This window comes from Vidua chalybeata, unplaced genomic scaffold (assembly GCF_026979565.1).
Source record: "Vidua chalybeata isolate OUT-0048 unplaced genomic scaffold, bVidCha1 merged haplotype W_reject_10, whole genome shotgun sequence".
NCBI lineage: Eukaryota > Metazoa > Chordata > Aves > Passeriformes > Viduidae > Vidua > Vidua chalybeata.
Genome location: NW_026530345.1, coordinates 400,770 through 417,185, shown reverse-complemented (window position 1 = coordinate 417,185; position 16,416 = coordinate 400,770). Strand labels below are relative to the sequence as shown.

Here is a 16,416-nt window from a genome sequence, read left to right as displayed (position 1 = left end):
CCTTGGGAGGCAGCAACAGTTTAGAAATCAGCTGCTGCTCTCCACCCCAGAAGAGCTGTCAATCAATGTTTAGCATACTCCCCAGTTCCAGAAAGTTCAGTTATTCTGTTACCCCCATTGGCTCCTGTTAGAATACCACTCCTCCTCTGTACCCTGATTAGTTCTCTGTATGTTACCCCACTCTGTCTCCCCCCTTCACCCGTTGCCCGTTGGCTGTTCTGTACCCTAACCACTCCTACTCCTTTGCCCTTAGTACCCAGCCCCGCCTTTCCTCGGGGCTTCCGGAGCTGGCTCCCTTCTGGAGAGTCCGTGCCCCCGTTTTTCCCTCCTGTTCCTGCGACGCTCCTGAAATAAAGCCTCTAGGAATAAAGCCACTTCGGAGCCCTCTCGTCCTTACGGTGGAGCTATCCGGGTCCCGCCACATCCTCCCCGCGGACCAGTCCTCTGAGGGTTTCCCCCCGGAGAGGATGGGCACCCGGGTGAAGCCCGGAGGACTTGTATTTTATACACCCTCTAGCCCTGGTTCCCATTTCTTCCCTGGGCATACATACTAGAGGCTCCTTCAAGGGGATCTGACAGATCATACGCAGCAGCTCGGTCACGGGAGACTGAGGCTGCCTTCACCTTAGTGGAATTCTCTCGATTAGTGTTTCCCTGCTTCCATAGACACAGCCATGCTGCCAGGACAGAAGTGAGTTGATGAACTTTGGACCTGATTAGCATAAAAGACTTGATAATCAGAATGCCTTGTCAAGAAGAAACAGAGCTTTGAAGACTGCAAGAAGACTGAATCAAGAAAGAAGATTGAATCAACTTTTATGAGCAAGAGATGTTGCAAAATGGATAAGTTTGTTTATGTGATGATTCACGCAATCATTTTAGTAAAAAATTACTAGTCTTCCTAGAATTGTGTATAAGCATGTGTAGTCCATGTGAAAAACACGTTCACTCTCCTGTGAAAATGTAAAAAGTTTAATAAAGGACAATAGGAGACAAGGACCATGGAGCAAAGGTTATTTATGGCCAGGTGCATCTTGGCACTCAGCCAGGAGCACCCTGTTACCTTCGGGGATCCCCCTTAAATACCTTTTCCCTCACATCAGCCTGTTGCATATTCACAGCCCCTTATGCATATCCATAACCTAGTTTACATTTTCCAGGAACTATTTTACATGGCCCCTCCTTGGGTCCGCCTTTTCAGAGCATGCGTGTTTCCTGGCTGGGGTTTGGCTCCTTCTCTTTATCACTTCCAGTTCAGGCCTTCAGACGGTGAGTGCTGATCTTTGGCAGATCTGTAGCAGGTGTCCTCATCCTGTGTTCATTGGATGTTATCCCATCCAAGCAGGCATTTTAACACAAGCAAACTTCTATCAGCTATTGCACTACTATGTCTAAGCTTAATTAACAACAAAATTAGAAACTTTATCTTTGGAACAAAGTTACTTGAACATCACACATACAAAACCCACTTTGATATTTGCAAAAGCCAATATTATAATATGTATCTATAACACTCCTCTCCTGCAAGGAAAGGCTGAGACAGCTCGGCTTCTTCAGCCTGGGCAAGAGACTGAGACTTGATCCAACTGTGGCCTTCCAGGACCTGAGGGCAACCTACAAGAAAGCTGGAAAGGGGCTTTGTAGGAGGGCAGGCAAAGACAGGACAAGGGAGAATGGATCCAAATGGAAAGAGAGTCGGTTTAGCTGAGGGATTCAGGAAAAAGACTCTCCTGGAACAGGTTGCCCAGAGAAGGTGTGGCTGTCCCGTCCCTGACAGTGCTCAAGGCCAGGCTGCATGGAGCTCTAGACAAGCCGGGCTAGTGCAAGGGGTGCCCAGCCACAGCAGGGGGGTTGCAGCCGTGTGATTTTTCAGATCCCTTCCAAGCCAAACCATGCCACGACTCCATGATTCTGGGATACCTCCCCTCCTCATCCCCTGGCAGAAAAACAAACTTGGCCCCAAGTTCCACATTGCAGACCATGTCTTTTGGCAGTCTACAACTGTCTCAGCAGAGGATGGAAAGAGATGACATAACTGACACGATTTCCCTTTTCTACTTGAACATTAAATGCTGCACTGCTGTCCAAAAACTGTCAGAAACTGTCAGAAGAGGCAATTCTTCCCCATGAAATGCTTCACCTCAGCCAAAAAAGAAAGAAGCCACAAGCCAACACTCTTCTTTATTGCTACATTGTTTGATTTGGTTACTTCTCTAATAGGAATTCCTTTAGGGTTTTATTTGTTTGTTTCTCTCTTTCGTTCCGCGGGGCGTGCGGCGGCTCCTTCGTTGGGTTCGCGGAGGCAACGGAGGAACGTTCGCGAGCTGCGGCGGTTCCGCAGCAGCAGCAGCAGCAGCAGCAGCAGCAGCAGCAGCAGCAGCAGCAGCAGCAGCAGCAGCAGCAGCAGCGCTTCTCTCGATCGGTTTTCCGCTCGACTTTCCACTCGCTCCCCATCCCCTTCTCCCTCTCACACTCACTCCACTCCCGTCCCGTCCCGTCTGTGTCCCGCCTCTCCCAGCCCGGCTGATGCCGCGTCCCGCAAGGCGCCCCTCGGCGGGGCCGCCCCGTGCCCGCCCCTGCCCGTCCCGCCGCGGAGCCGCCTCCGCCGGGCTCTCTCCGTACTGGCTGTGGCGCCGCTGGAAGTGCCGCTCGCTCTGGCGCTGGCGGAGCAGCGCGGTCTTTTGGCTCCGCCTGGCGCGGGCTCTGGCCCGGCCCCGGCCGAGGCCCCGGCCCCGAACGAAGCCCCTGCCGCGGTTCCGCCCGCAGCCGCCCCGCTGCCGCCCCGCGCCCGCCCCGTCGCCGACAGCGTCGCCGGCGGCTTCCCCGCTCCGAGCTCCGCCGCTCGTCAGCTCGGCCGCCGGCCCCGAGCCGCCGCAGCCCGGGGCGGCTCGGCAAGCAGCAGCGCGCCGGGCGCTCGGGTTGCCGGGGCAGAAGAGCGGGAGCGCGGTGCCGCCCGCACGGGCGGAGAAGCCTCCCCTGGAGCAGCTCTACCGGGAGGGCCCGCTGCTGGGGAGCGGCGGCTGCGGCAGCGTTTACTCCGGGACCCGGCTCGCCGACGGCGCCCCGGTAAGAGACGGGGCCGGAGCGGAGGGGGCGGCGGGCGGCGGGCAGCGAGCTCAGCCCGGCGCTCGCCTTGGCTTGCAGGTGGCCATCAAGCGAGTGTGCCGCGATCGCATCCCGGAGTGGGCGCGGCTGGTGAGTGAGCGGGGCCAGCGGGAGAAGGCGGCGGGGCGTGCCGGGCGGGGCTAAGGCGAGGCCCGGCAGGGTGGCAGCCGGAAGGCTGCGAGGGGAGCGAGCGGGGAGTGAGCGGGGCCCGCGCAGCGTCCCGGGCCGGGCAATGGCGAGCGGCGGCGGGGCCGGGCAGGGGGTGGCCAAGGCGCGGCGCAGCATCGGCCCCGCTGAGGGCATCGCGGTCCCCCCGCAGCACAACGGCGCCCTGGTGCCCCTGGAGCTGGCGCTGCTGTGGATGGTGTCGTGCCCTGGCTTCCGCGGCGTCGTGCGGCTCCTGGACTGGTTCGAGCTGCCCGACGGCTTCGCGCTGGTCATGGAGCGTCCGCAGCGCTGTCAGGACCTCTGGGACTTCCTGCACGAGCGGGGGTTCCTGACGGAGCCCGTGGCGCGGGGGCTGTTCCGCCAGGTGCTGGAGGCCGTGCGGCACTGCACCAGCCGCGGCGTCCTGCACCGCGACATCAAGGCCGAGAACGTCCTCGTCGACCTGGCCACGGGCGAGGCGAAGCTCATCGACTTCGGCTGCGGCACGATCCTCCAGGACACGTTCTACACCCGGATGTCAGGTGAGCCCAAAGCCGGGGCCCAGCCGGGCAGCGGAGGTTCCCCCCTTGGCTGGCAGAGGGGGAAGAGGGAGAGAAGGGAGGGGAGGGTGCAGAATCCTCCTTCAGCCGGCTGCAGCCAAGTTGCTTTTCGGCGGGGCAGGGGCTGGCTGTTGTGGAACGGGGGCTGGCTGGGAGGGAGGGAGGAAGGGAGGGAGCAGCATCGGCCTGATGAGCTGTGCCCGTGTCCCATAGGAACGCCGGAGTACAGCCCACCGGAGTGGATCCTCTTTGGCTGCTACCATGGCCAGCCAGCCACCATCTGGTCCCTGGGCATCCTGCTCTATCACCTGGTCTGCGGGCACCTTCCTTTCCAGACAAACGAGGACATCGTCCGGGGCCAGCTCTTCTTCCCGCCCCGGGTGTCTCAAGGTGGGGCTGCGCCTTCAGGGCTCGGGAGGAGGAACGGGGCTGGGAGGGGCAGCTTGCACATCAGCGTCCTGCTCTGGCAGCTAGTGAGGCGGTTGATCTCCTGGGCTTAGCTGGAGGAGGTGGCACGTGTGCCTCTGTGCTGCTCTCCTCCAAAAGGGAGGATCGATGGGAAGCTTTTGGCTGCAGCTCTGAGCACTCCTAGTGTGGCCTGGGCACCGTGGAATGTGGGAGAGCATGGACAGGAGCCTTGTCCCGCTGAGCGGCGGTTTCTGGTTTCTCTCTGCAGAGTGCCAGCACCTCATCAGGTGGTGTTTATGCATGGACCCCGCAGACAGGCCATCACTGGAAGACCTTTTTGAGCATTCTTGGCTGCAGGAGCCCTGCCTGGCCCAGGAGACAGCAGAGATCCATCCCTGTGCTCAGTAGGATCCAGGAGCCCAGCAAGTACCAGCCGCACGCGTCTGGTGGCACTCCAAGAAAACCCCGGAGTGTTTCCCTGCGGCCGCGGCACAGAGGAGAGAGCGCAGCCAAGGAGATGCTTCCGCTGGTCCCCGGCGAGTTGTGGAGGGAGCGGCTCAGTGCTCCCCGTGCCATTGGAGAAGTGGTGGCAGTGCGGTGAAGGTGCCACGGACTGGAACAGGGGAAACATCCCCCTGCAGCTCAATGGCATCGGGATGTCCCCGCAAGCCGAGGCACAGCTGGTGTGTTCTTCTGGAGCACCACGTGGAGCTGGGAACACCATCCTGGAGCTGGCCGCTGGCGGGGCAAAGCCAACCGGCTTTGGCTGCGGCCCCTTCCTGGAGGACACGCTCTGCGCCCCGATGAAATCAAGATGAGTCCCCAGCCGGCGCAGGGGCGGGGGGATGCTCGTGCTTCCAGGCATGGCAGGGCTCGGCCTGGCCACGCGCCGCAGGTTTCCCGCTCGGCGGCGCTGGGGAATATTAATTTTTCCCCCGGCTGCCGAGCTGCTTTTTGGTGGGACAGGGGACGGATGTTGTGGAAGGGGAGCCGGCTCCTGGCCTTGCTGACAGCTTCTGCCAGCCAGCCTGGCACGGGCTGGGGCGGGGTCAGCCAGCCTGACAAAGCATCCATCCATGTGGATGGTGGCAGCAGAGGGGGACGGGTTCTGAAGCCGTGCCCCAGCTGGTCTGCTTTGCAGGCCCTCGAGGAAGGGGTGCGTTTACGGGTGGGAAAGGTGGGGTTTTTCCCCACCCGTGGACAGGTTTCATTCTCGCATGGAGTGGTCAGATGCTCCTCAGCCCGTGAAACGGTGACAGGCTGTGTAGCTTCTTCTTGTTTCCAGGTCTTGTTTTGAATTGACTTTCATGCAATTGTTCTTTATTTTCCCAGGAAGATTACACCTGGTGCCCAGACTGGATGGGGAAGCACCTGCACTGTCCGTGGAGCACATCCAGTGCCAGCGCTACCCCAGGGGCCATGGCCTGCAGGGCCATCCCCTTCAAGAAGGACAAGGACCTCGTGCGGTATCGGCTCCTCTCCTGGCAGCAGGTCTGCAGAGGTGGGTACCCGGCTCCACAGCTGGGCTGGCAGAAGGGCTTCGGGCAGAGGGCAGCGGGCACACGGGCATCCCGCCCTTGCAGCTGCTGAGGAGGCTGCTGTGCTGTGCTGAAGCGGAGGAGGTGGAACGTGGCCTGCCACGCTGCCCTTCTCTCGAAACAGAGAATGGCTCGGGAGGTTTGGGCTCTGAGCACAGCCAGCAGCCTGGCCCGGGCACAGGCCATGGCAGGACAGGGCACAGGAGCCTTCTGTGACTGACCGTGGCTCTCTGGTTTCTCTCTGCAGGCTGCCAGCACCTCATGCCACGGAAACGGCTCCGCTCGGCCTGCCAGGCTGGGAGGGCTGGAGGGCAGCAGGTGTTCATTTGCTGTCAGAAATAAATCGTTCTATTTTTTTGTCATCATCATGATCAGAGCATTTCTTTCATCCTTTTCCAAGCTTTTGGCCTCCCTTCCTCCAGGGTAATCTTTTTGTGTCCTTCCTCAGCCCCTTGATGGCATTTGGCAGGGGGGGTTAGGCAATGTGAAAAGTTCAACAAGAGCTCCTGTTGCCAACTGCAGCAGCCCCTTCAAGAGCCCTGAGCTTCCAGCGAGGCCCACGTGTGCCTTGCCAAAGGGAGTGGTTTGCAGCGATGGGGTTGTCGCCCTGCTGCAAAAGCTGGGAGGAAGTCAGAAGTGGCAAAATGCCAATTTGACTCAACCCCTGCCCAGGTTCTGCATCTTTCCCCTCTGCTCGGTGACAGGCAGGCAGGGCTGGACTCCAGCAAGGTTCAAGTCCTTGGTGCTCCCTGACATTTAGGGGATCAAGTAAACTCTTGTAAGCAGTGTCTGCAATAGGGCTACTGAAGGGAAAAAACGAAATGTCGTGAGGTGGGGAATCCTTCTTGTCTCCTTTGTCTCCCCAGGAGCCCCTTGGAAAGGGAAATGCCCACACGGGTTTATCTGACTCCTTCCCAGCCAGCCTTTCCCTCACTCCCGGGTCTCATTTGCTCCGCAGGCTTCACCAGCTCGCTCAGCTCAGAGGAGCTCTCAGAGGAGAAAACGCCGCCTGATGTGGGGCTGGCTGATCCCTGTCTCATCTTGATTCCATTTCCCCGCTCCCTCCCACATCCAAGAGACCGAAGGATCCCCCACAACCGGTCACGATCCACTCTTGCGGGGTGTTTGTGATGGTTTGTTAACCGATCCCAAAAGTGCAAAATTACAAATGGCAAGGGACCATCACTTTAATCACAACAAATGCATCTTTATTTAGGTACCAACAGCAAATGCGATAGAAGGGACAGAAAAGGGAAATAGAAAAGAGAGGAAGGGGAATATAGCTACCACCGTCGAGACGAGATCCTTGATGGTCCAGCCATCATTCACTATCTCAAATAACTGGAAAAAGCAGTGGAAAAGAATTTGTTTTTTTAATTAAGTTTAAAAAAAAGGGAAGGAATTCCATAAAGAAAACCAAAGCGTAAGAATACAGTACTTTAAACTTCTCAAAGCCCTTTGCTAATGGAGCCCTGAAGCCCAGTCACGTGCAGTGCGGCCTCGGCAGTCCCTTTGAGCACAGAACTGCCAAGGGTCAGGGCCGGGATGAGCCTTCACCCAAAACAGGCTCCAAGACTGAGTGGGAATCAATCCAGAACAGGGCTCACACAAAGAGCAAAGCCTCAAGGCCAAAGCCAAACCTTCATCAGGTTGGATTTTGTGAACACTGAACTGCAGCAGACTTGCTTGTCTGGTAACATCACTGTCACCATGAAACTTTACATGAGCTACTAAATAAGCACTGTCCTGTGCTGAGCTGTGTGGCCCAAATACTGTTGAGAACTTGCTCTGCCTCTGCCCTGTGCCCCTGGGGCTGCTCTTGGCCTGGCAGCCTCAGTGGGAGCCAGCACTGGCTGCAGCCCCAGCAGGCCCCCCAGGACAAGGCCAGCAATGAAGAGGCCAATGAAAGCACTGGGCAGCAGCAGAGCCCTCAGCAGAGTTCTTTGGACAACCACAGACTGGCCACAGTTCCAGTGCAGCATGACTACGAGTCAGGCTACCAATGCTATGAGCAGAGTTACAAGAAAGCTGTGGAGAAAAATCAACAACTGACCGTCTGCTCTCGTACAGCTTCCGAATGCCAAGATAGCAGCCTATCAGCACGAGGGGCACGGTGAACAGTGTCACCACCGTGCCTATCATGCAGGACCTGCGCACATCCTGGGGGCAGACAATTCTTGGGAAGCGCACTGGATCCGGGGCAAATATTCCTGTTTCAGTGATAACGTCTGTGGGAGCAGTGGGGAGCATGAGCCCGTGCTGTGCTGCACTGCCGAGCTGGCAGCACGGTGGATACGGCCAGGACGTTCTCTGTTTCCCCCAGAGCTGGGGCCTGCAGGCCCCTTGCCGCCCCTTGGCACAGGCTGTGCCACCCAACAAAGCCCAGCAGGCCGGGAGGAGAGCCTGGGGCCAGCGCAGCTGCTTGGGCAGTCGCTGCTTCGAGGGACATGGGCCAAACCCATCCCTGAGCAGCCCCTGCCAGCCCTGGCCCTCCCTGCCCTGGGACAGCTCCCCCAGCCCCAGGGGACAGACTGTCATAAAGTCTAGAGCCAGCAAAGAGATTGTCCCTGTGTCCTGGTTTAGGGCAAATTTGGGAGCAAATGTCCAAAAGGACCGCCCCCCCCAGAAATCAAACCCACCCGGCCCCTCCCCTCAATCAGTTTGGGAAAAATTTCCGCAGAGAGAAGTGGAAAAAACCTGTTTATTTATCAGGCAAAGCACTCCCCAGCCCAAAAAATGAACAATACCAGATGACAAAACTCATTTGTCGCTCTGAAGAGATGACAGATTCAGAAAATCTCTCCGGTGGATGGTGGCTCTGTTTTCAGTCCCTCTGGCACTGGGAAAGGCTGCTGCCCAGAGTAGCCCCCCGTGGGCCACAAAGTGCAAGCTCTCGGTGCTTCCCCAGGTTCCGGTCCAGAGCAGGTTCGAACGGATCCAAGAAAAGGGAAAGAAAACCAGTCGAGGGAAAACTTGGACTGCCCCAGCTAGCTAAAGTAACTAAAAAGCAAAGGAGTGTGGTGTTCTGCCCTGTCCGTGCCCAGACAGCACCGTGGAGTTCTGTGTTCCAGCAGACTGGGCAGCAGTGAGTGCAGTCTCTGAAACAAACACCGTGCTTCTTCTTCTCCCCGCCTTTGCTCTCAGAGCCTGTCTGGAAGGCACACAATATAATATCCAGCATCAACAGAACACACGATCGGGGACGCGAGCATCGTAAGGTCACCCTAGGACACCCAGTGATTGTGCGCTGCTTCTCTTCCCTGCAGCTGCTCCCAGAAACATCCCTCACACTGCTGGAAATGCCCACGCATGGTCTGATCAGTCCCTATGCTTTTCCAGTCTGCTCTCAGAAATTTTGCAACAAGTTCACCAATAAATCCCAGGTTACCTCTGTGAATTGCACACTACAGTTTCCTTCATTTTTTCCCAATACCTGGAAGTTCCTGTATATAGTAATGGTCGTGAGGATCTCTGATTCTTTTCAGTCATGTTTTTTGTATTGAGACATGAGATGAAACAGCCTTATTGCTTTTAGTTTTAGCACGTCTGGTTTTTTACTTACCATGATGGTTTACTTATTATCTACATGTAAACTTTTTTTTATTTGTGTTTGTTTGTTCCCCAAGCAATTGTTTTGACAATCTGTCGTTGACTTCTTAGTTAATGTTCCGCATATGAACAATTTTGACTCTCTTTTTGTTGGAATATAAAGATCTCAGAAAGCTGTATTTTTAATTTTGATGACGCTCTCTCTCCCCACTCCCAGCTTTTACAGTGATCCTTTTGGAAACATCCCTGAGGATAGGTAGAGTTATTTGGGAAGTGCTTGGCTTAACCTGGGTAACAGATTATTATTTTTAGTGCTATAAACCTGCATTGCTTCAAGCTTCAGAGCCACAGTCCTGATTTGTGGCTCACTGCATGGATGCCTGTCTGAATTAAAACAATGTTTGTGAGGCAGCTGAAGAGCTTAGACCTCAGAGATTTAAATTCCTGGGAGGAGGAGGAGGAAGAAAGGACAAATTCCTGTTTCAAAGGCTGTTTCTTCATTTCAAAGATGCCAGACTACAGCTGCCTTCAAATGTCATTTAATTACAGAAAAACCCTCTACAGGGCCAGACACCAGGACAAATTACTCGGCACTTGGCCTCACAACGCATCAACTTGAATCCTAGTGAGAGGCAGACCTTAGTTACAGTCTGATTTGAGCAAATCCACATTGTGTGAATGGCAAGAAGAATTTGCTTGTGAACAGATGAATATGTCCCACTCAGTAATGAACAAAATTTGCCTTGACTTGGAAGAAAGTAGACAGGGAGCAATGCAGCATTTGGATTTTATCCAGTGAGAAACAGGGCAAGAAGCTGAAACAACTTACCTGTTTTACAGAACACAAGTACTGATACAGCCAATAGTGCACCTCCAGTGTAAAAAATGGGTTTCTTTCGTCTAGTCTGAACCAACCGTCTTTTAGATTAGAACCATTCCCCCACAGTCTGGTCACAGAAGGCCCTACTAAAAATTCCGTCCCATCTCCTTTACAAGCCCCCTTAAGGTACTGAAAGGCAGCAATCAGGTCTCCCTGGAGCCTTCTCTCTTCCAGGCTGAACACCCCCAGCTCTCCCAGCGTGTCTCCAAAGCAGAAGGGCTCCAGCCCTCTGAGCATTTTGTCCCTCCTCTGGACTAGATCCAACAGAACCATGTCCTTCCTGTGCTGGGGACCCAGAGCTGGATGCAGTACTCTGTCATGGTAGAGATGGAGACAATACAAAGCAACACCCTCCATTTCCAGAAAGCTTTAAACCCTGTTTTTATTCTAGCATGCATGCTTTTTCTACATTCTTACAAAGCTCCTAAGTTTACACTTTACTCATTGGTCACGAGAGACAAGCCAAGTGCTGATTGGAATAGGCAGTTGGAGGTTTCTCTTATGTTGTCCTTCTTGCTTTCTTGGTTTCTATGTCAACGACCTTGGTAGAAAATTCTTTCAGGGGTAAACATGGATCCTCCTATCAAACTTCTCTCTGGCTCACAGAAGTCACTGTAAAAGGCGGGAATCTTTAAAATCAGAGGGTTTTGGGAAAGCTGCAAAAGGCAGGCCTCAGAGACAGCGGAGCTGCGATTAGAGCTAAGCATTAACTGTAAGATTTGTCAGCAGAAAAATTATATAAGTAGTGAAAAAGTAAGGACAAATAGTACAATGGTCTGTGTATTAACGCTTGGCTAGAATAACTCCCTAAGCTACAGAAAATATCTCCATCAAGATATTAGGATGTTCTAAGCTTACTAATGGAGCTGTGTGCATTGGGTTTTAAGGCTCACAATACAAGTAGGTATTGTATTCGAAAGAAGTAAATCAAACAAATATTGTTTTAACAAAAGATACATGTGCTTATAGTGATTGGAGAAATCTATTGTCAAGATGCTTTGGCTTTGTGTGATTGGTCAAAAAGCTTTTAAAGTAAGTTGTACCATTAAGTTCTTTACCTGCTGCCGGGGATGTGAGCTGCTGGCATCTGCCCATTGTCATAACCATGGAATGAGACTGATGCTGGAAAAGAAACAGCTCGAGACGCGTTCCTCAGCAGTCCCGTCCCATTGGTGATTTGTACATAGAGCCCCGGCCAGCAATATAAAACATCTTCCACAGTACTCCAGGTGGAGTCTCACCAGAGCAAAGAGGTGGAATCACCTCCTTCAACCTGCCGGACACTCTCCTATGCATGCACAAGGCTGGCTCATGTCCAGCCTCTCATCTAGCAGCAGCCCCAAGTCCTTCTTGGCCGGGCTGCTCTCCATCCCTTCATGCCCCAGGCTGTGAGATCAGCTGGGCAGGGACTGTGTCACAACGCTGGGGCAGAGCTGTTGGGCAGGATGAGATCCCTGCCAAAGAAGGCAGATCCCACTCCCCACACAATTCCAGCCTGGCCATGAGGTCACAGCAGGCTCTGGGGTCACAGCAGGCTGAGGTCACAGCAGGCTCTGAGGTCACAGAGGTGCCAGAGCCCCGTGGTTGCACAGCACCACAAGGACCCAGCAGTCAGTCCTTGAGCACAACTGTTGCGGCAGCAGCGGCGGTGGCAGCAGTGGTGCTGACATTGGGACAGCGGTGTCAGGACAGTGGTGGCAGCAAGAGCTGGGGGCTGGCAGAGGGCAAGGCACCATGGCCCTTGCTCTGCGCCTCTTCCTCCCGCTCCTCCTGGCCGTGGCCCTGCCTGCCAGGGCTGCCCAGGCTGCTCCGCTGCAAGCGCGGGGAGCAGGTGAGCCGGCAGCCTGGCTCCCCTTTCCCGGGACAGCGCTCCCTGCACCCTGGGAAGTGCTGGGGGATGGTTTTTCCCCTGGGCTTTAGGGAGGGTTTCCTCTGTGGGAGGGAGAGAGCCCCCAGGGGCCCTGGGCTGCTCCAGCCGCCCTCCAGGGATGTTGCACAAGGCAAGGAAATCGTGTGGAGAGTGGCCGGGAGCCAGCCCAGAGCTCTCCAGGCCCCTGGGCAGCTTTGGCCATGGCCATGGAAATTTGGCCCCCACAGCTGTACCCAACCCCCTTGCAGTGCCCAGTTCCCAAAGGCACAGGGGGATCCCAGCAGACCAGGAAATGGTTCTGATCTCTGATCCCTTCTAGCTTGGGATGGCGACATGGCTTATCCGGATGCCGTATTGGATGACACCTTGAATCTCTTGGAGAATGCTGGAGGCAAGTTCTCTGTGTGCCTTTCCTGAGAGAATAATCAGTGCCTCATGAGCCATTTCCCTTAGCAGCATCACAGGGTTGAAAGATTCTGGAAAACTTGCCCGGCTCCATTCTGGATCCCTGAGGGATCCCACAGAATGGCTGTCAGTGGCAGGAAGGAGCATTTAGCTGTCCATCTTCCTTCCGTGTGCAATTCCAGTGTGCGCTTCCGTGTGCTCTGTGCAGCCAGGAAGAAGAGCAGAGAGGGAAGGGGCCGGGCCCAGGGCTGTGCCCCGGGGCTGTGCCTTTTGCAGCTCCTTTGCCGGCCCCGGGGTGCCTGAGCTGCTCCTGCTGCGGCTGCCAAGCCCTGGCCTTGCCTGGGGCTGGGTTTAGAGCTGCTGGCAGCTCCAGGGAATCCTTTCTCCCCCGTGGACGGCCCTGCAAGGGGCTCCTTCCATGCCAGTGTGGGGCCACCGCAGGCACGTAGTCCCCCTGGCCCTGCTCCTGAGTGGAAGGCAGAGCTGAGGGAGTGCTTTGGAGGGCACCAATCACCCAGGGGCACTCACTGCCACTCTGGCCTGAAGGGGACATGGAACAACTTTCTGTTAAGGTCCTTCTCCATGGAAGAACTCAGACAGCGGAGACAAGAAATCCCTGGAGGCAGCCAGACATCTGGACCAGATGCTGAGTGATCTGGAGAGACGCCATGGTGGGTGCATTTCCCTCAGCCTTCCCCTGGGACTCAGCAGCCGGGGGCTTTCCCTGCACATCTGGACACGCCGTGCCCGGCACAGAGGGAAGGCATCCATGGCAGCCTGGCTGCCCCGCTGCTGCTTTCCTGCCCTGCAGGGCTGTTTCCCAGCCTGGCCTGGCTGCAGCTTCTCCCCAGCCTCTGCAGGAAGGCATTTGGCATCAGCTGGCAGGGAGCCCAAACTGCACCATGGGCCCGAGATGCCTGCAATTTCCCGGTCTCCGGGTAGATCAGGAATGGCACCTGTTTGTAGAAGGGAGTGGCCTGGCCAATCCCAACAGTTTTGATGATTTCCTGAACCATGAGTTTGTCCAGTATTGCCTCTTGAAGATGCCATCTCCCAGAAGGGGAACGGCTCCATCTAATGCAGCTGTGCCTCTTCCTGTCTCCAGAGATGAAGCGAAAGGCTGTGCTGAAGGCAGCATTTCCTGGAGGAAGCAGTGGCCCATTGGCAGCCCCTGCTGCAGGAAGTGAGGCGATGCCAGGCACAGTCACAGGAGGTAATTGCTGAGGCTTGAGCTGCCATCTCTGCTGTGTGGCAGTACCTGCCCTCCAGGGATGTTGCACAGGGCCTGCAAAGAGTGTGGAGAGTGGCCAGGAGCCAGCCCAGAGCTCCCCAGGCCCCTGGGCAGCTTTGGCCATGGCCATGGAAATTTGGCCCCCACAGCCTTACCCGACCCCCTTGCAGTGCCCAGGTCCCAAAGGCACAGGGGGATCCCAGCAGACCAGGAAATGGTTCTGATCTCTCATTCCTTCTAGATGAGCGTGCTAGCAAGGCTTCTCCAGCAGCTGGGATGGAAGATGGTTTGGGACCCTTGGGAGCTTCTGCAGGTAACTTCTCAACTTTCCCTCAGTGAATAATCACTGACAACCTGGCAGGAAGCAGGTGACAGAAGCTCCTGTGCCTGTTGAGTTACAGGTGTGTCTGCAGGGAGGACTTTTCAGGCTCCTTTCCTGGTTGCTGCGCACAAGCCCGGCTCCCATCGCAGGGGTGAGTTGTATGTCCCTGCTGACCCCACAGGCTGAGCCCTGCTTTTGTGGGATCCATTCCGGGGAAATGGACATGCATTCTCTTAAGGTCCGCCGAGAGGGAGGAACAGAGCTACTAAACACATGAAGTCCCTGGAGGCATCGAAACACATGGACCAGATGCTGAGTGATCTGGAGAGACGCCGTGGTGGGTGCATTTCCCGCAGCCTTCCCCTGGGACTCAGCAGCCGGGGGCTTTCCCTGCACATCTGGACACGCCGTGCCCGGCACAGAGGGAAGGGATCCATGGCAGCCTGGCTGCCCCGCTGCTGCTTTCCTGCCCTGCAGGGCTGTTTCCCAGCCTGGCCTGGCTGCAGCTTCTCCCCAGCCTCTGCAGGAAGGCATTTGGCATCAGCTGGCAGGGAGCCCAAACTGCACCATGGGCCTGCAATCCCCTGCAATTTCCCCCTCTCCGGCACGTCAGGAGTGGCACCTGTTTGGAGAAGGGAGGGCGCTGTGGCAGCCTCAAGAGCCGTGGCCTTCTCCTGATCCTTATCCATGTCTTTGAAAAGTAGAACTTGCTGAAGATGCCATCTCTCCAATGGGGAATGGTTCCACCTGATCCAGCTGTCCCTTTTCCTTTCTCCAGAGATGGACCAAAGGGCTTTGCTGAAGGCAGCACTTCCTGGAGGAAGCAATGGCTCCGTGCCAGCCCCTGATACACGAAGGGAGGAGATGCCAGACAGTGCCACAGAAGGTGATTGCTGTGCCAGGCTCAGCCAGGCTGAGCAATCCTGCTGGGGTCCCTCAGTGGGAGATATGTCCCGAAACCTGGGAGCGGCTGCACGGGGTGCCCATGGTGGGGAAAGGGCAGAGAGGGAGAGCAAGGCTCCTGTGTGTCCTGACAGGGCCTGACTCTGTCCCCTGGGGCTGGGGGAGCTGTCACAGGGCAGGGAGGGCCAGGGCTGGCAGGGGCTGCTCAGGGATGGGTTTGGCCCATGTCCCTTGAAGCAGCGACTGCCCAAGCAGCTGCGCTGGCTCCGGGCTCTCCTCCCGGCCTGCTGGGCTTTGTTGGGTGGCACAGCCTGTGCCAAGGGGCGGCAAGGGGCCTGCAGGCCCCAGCTCTAGGGGAAACTGAGAACGTCCTGGCCGTATCCACTGTGCTGCCAGCTCGGCAGTGCAGCACAGCACGGGCTCACGCTCCCCACTGCTCCCACAGACGTTATCACTGAAACAGGAATATTTGCCCCGGATCCAGTGCGCTTCCCAAGAATTGTCTGCCCCCAGGATGTGCGCAGGTCCTGCATGATAGGCACGGTGGTGACACTGTTCACCGTGCCCCTCGTGCTGATCGGCTGCTATCTTGGCATTCGGAAGCTGTACGAGAGCAGACGGTCAGTTGTTGATTTTTCTCCACAGCTTTCTTGTAACTCTGCTCATAGCATTGGTAGCCTGACTCGTAGTCATGCTGCACTGGAGCTGTGGCCAGTCTGTGGTTGTCCAAAGAACTCTGCTGAGGGCTCTGCTGCTGCCCAGTGCTTTCATTGGCCTCTTCATTGCTGGCCTTGTCCTGGGGGGCCCGCTGGGGCTGCAGCCAGTGCTGGCTCCCACTGAGGCTGCCAGGCCAAGAGCAGCCCCAGGGGCACAGGGCAGAGGCAGAGCAAGTTCTCAACAGTATTTGGGCCACACAGCTCAGCACAGGACAGTGCTTATTTAGTAGCTCATGTAAAGTTTCATGGTGACAGTGATGTTACCGGACAAGCAAATTTGCTCCGGTTCAGTGTTCAAACAAATCCAACCTAATGAAGGTTTGGCTTTGGCCTTGAGGCTTTGCTCTTTGTGTGAGCCCTGTTCTGGATTGATTCCCACTCAGTCTTGGAGCTTGTTTCGGGTGAAGGCTCATCCCGGCCCTGACCCTTAGCAGTTCTGGGCTCAAAGGGACCGCCGAGGCCGCACTGCACGTGACTGGGCTTCAGGGCTCCATCATCAAAGGGCTTTGAGAAGTTTAAATTACTGTATTCTTACTCTTTGGTTTTCTTTATGGAATTCCTTCGCTTTTTTTAAACTTAGTTTTAAAAAAACAAATTCTTTTTCAGTGCTTTTTCCAGTTATTTGAGATAGTGAATGATGGCTGGACCATCGAGGATCTTGTCTCGACAGTGGTAGCTATATTCCCCTTCCTCTCTTTTCTCTCTATTTCCCTTTTCTGTCCCTTCTATTGCATTTGCTGTTGGTACCTAAATAAAGATGCATTTGTTGTGATTAAAGTGAT

At 55.8% G+C, this 16,416-nt stretch overlaps 2 protein-coding genes, 1 long non-coding RNA gene and 1 pseudogene across 4 annotated transcripts; 3 read left to right on the top strand and 1 right to left on the bottom strand.

Moving 5' to 3' along the window:
- The window catches only part of LOC128783030 (zinc finger protein 850-like), a 281,788-nt pseudogene that overhangs the window by 223,746 nt on the left and 41,626 nt on the right, over window positions 1-16,416 (top strand).
- Window positions 2,460-4,690, top strand: LOC128783040 (serine/threonine-protein kinase pim-1-like). Its single transcript, XM_053933629.1, has 5 exons — window positions 2,460-3,066; window positions 3,145-3,195; window positions 3,425-3,794; window positions 4,026-4,202; window positions 4,489-4,690. Exons 1-5 carry the CDS (start codon window positions 2,527-2,529, stop codon window positions 4,626-4,628), a joined length of 1,278 nt encoding a protein of 425 aa, XP_053789604.1. The 5' UTR covers window positions 2,460-2,526; the 3' UTR covers window positions 4,629-4,690.
- Window positions 10,552-11,617, bottom strand: LOC128783105 (uncharacterized). Its single transcript, XR_008429005.1, has 2 exons — window positions 11,246-11,617; window positions 10,552-10,799 (listed from the first exon to the last, which is right to left on the bottom strand). It is a non-coding gene; the product is annotated as an uncharacterized LOC128783105 (long non-coding RNA).
- LOC128783060 (uncharacterized) lies at window positions 11,726-16,411 on the top strand. 2 transcript variants are annotated; one of them, XM_053933665.1, is made up of 8 exons: window positions 11,740-12,018; window positions 13,035-13,675; window positions 13,935-14,006; window positions 14,095-14,166; window positions 14,254-14,352; window positions 14,794-14,901; window positions 15,364-15,538; window positions 16,241-16,411. In XM_053933665.1, the coding sequence occupies exons 2-8, from the start codon at window positions 13,540-13,542 to the stop codon at window positions 16,263-16,265; spliced, it is 687 nt and encodes a 228-aa protein (XP_053789640.1). In that variant the 5' UTR covers window positions 11,740-12,018; window positions 13,035-13,539; the 3' UTR covers window positions 16,266-16,411. The 2 variants fall into 2 exon arrangements, with proteins under 2 accessions (XP_053789639.1, XP_053789640.1); XM_053933664.1 differs by lacking the exon at window positions 16,241-16,411 and having other exon boundaries at window positions 11,726-12,018; window positions 15,364-16,234.

Coding starts and splice junctions, on each gene's coding strand:
- LOC128783040 (XM_053933629.1), top strand. CDS start 2,527: ATGCCGCGTCCCGCAAGGCGCCCCTCGGCGGGGCCGCCCCGTGCCCGC. Junction 3,067..3,144: donor GGCTCGCCGACGGCGCCCCG/GTAAGAGACGGG, acceptor CTTGGCTTGCAG/GTGGCCATCAAGCGAGTGTG. Junction 3,795..4,025: donor GTTCTACACCCGGATGTCAG/GTGAGCCCAAAG, acceptor CGTGTCCCATAG/GAACGCCGGAGTACAGCCCA.
- LOC128783060 (XM_053933664.1), top strand. CDS start 13,540: ATGCAGCTGTGCCTCTTCCTGTCTCCAGAGATGAAGCGAAAGGCTGTG. Junction 14,167..14,253: donor GCCCGGCTCCCATCGCAGGG/GTGAGTTGTATG, acceptor CATTCTCTTAAG/GTCCGCCGAGAGGGAGGAAC. Junction 14,902..15,363: donor GCCAGACAGTGCCACAGAAG/GTGATTGCTGTG, acceptor CTGCTCCCACAG/ACGTTATCACTGAAACAGGA.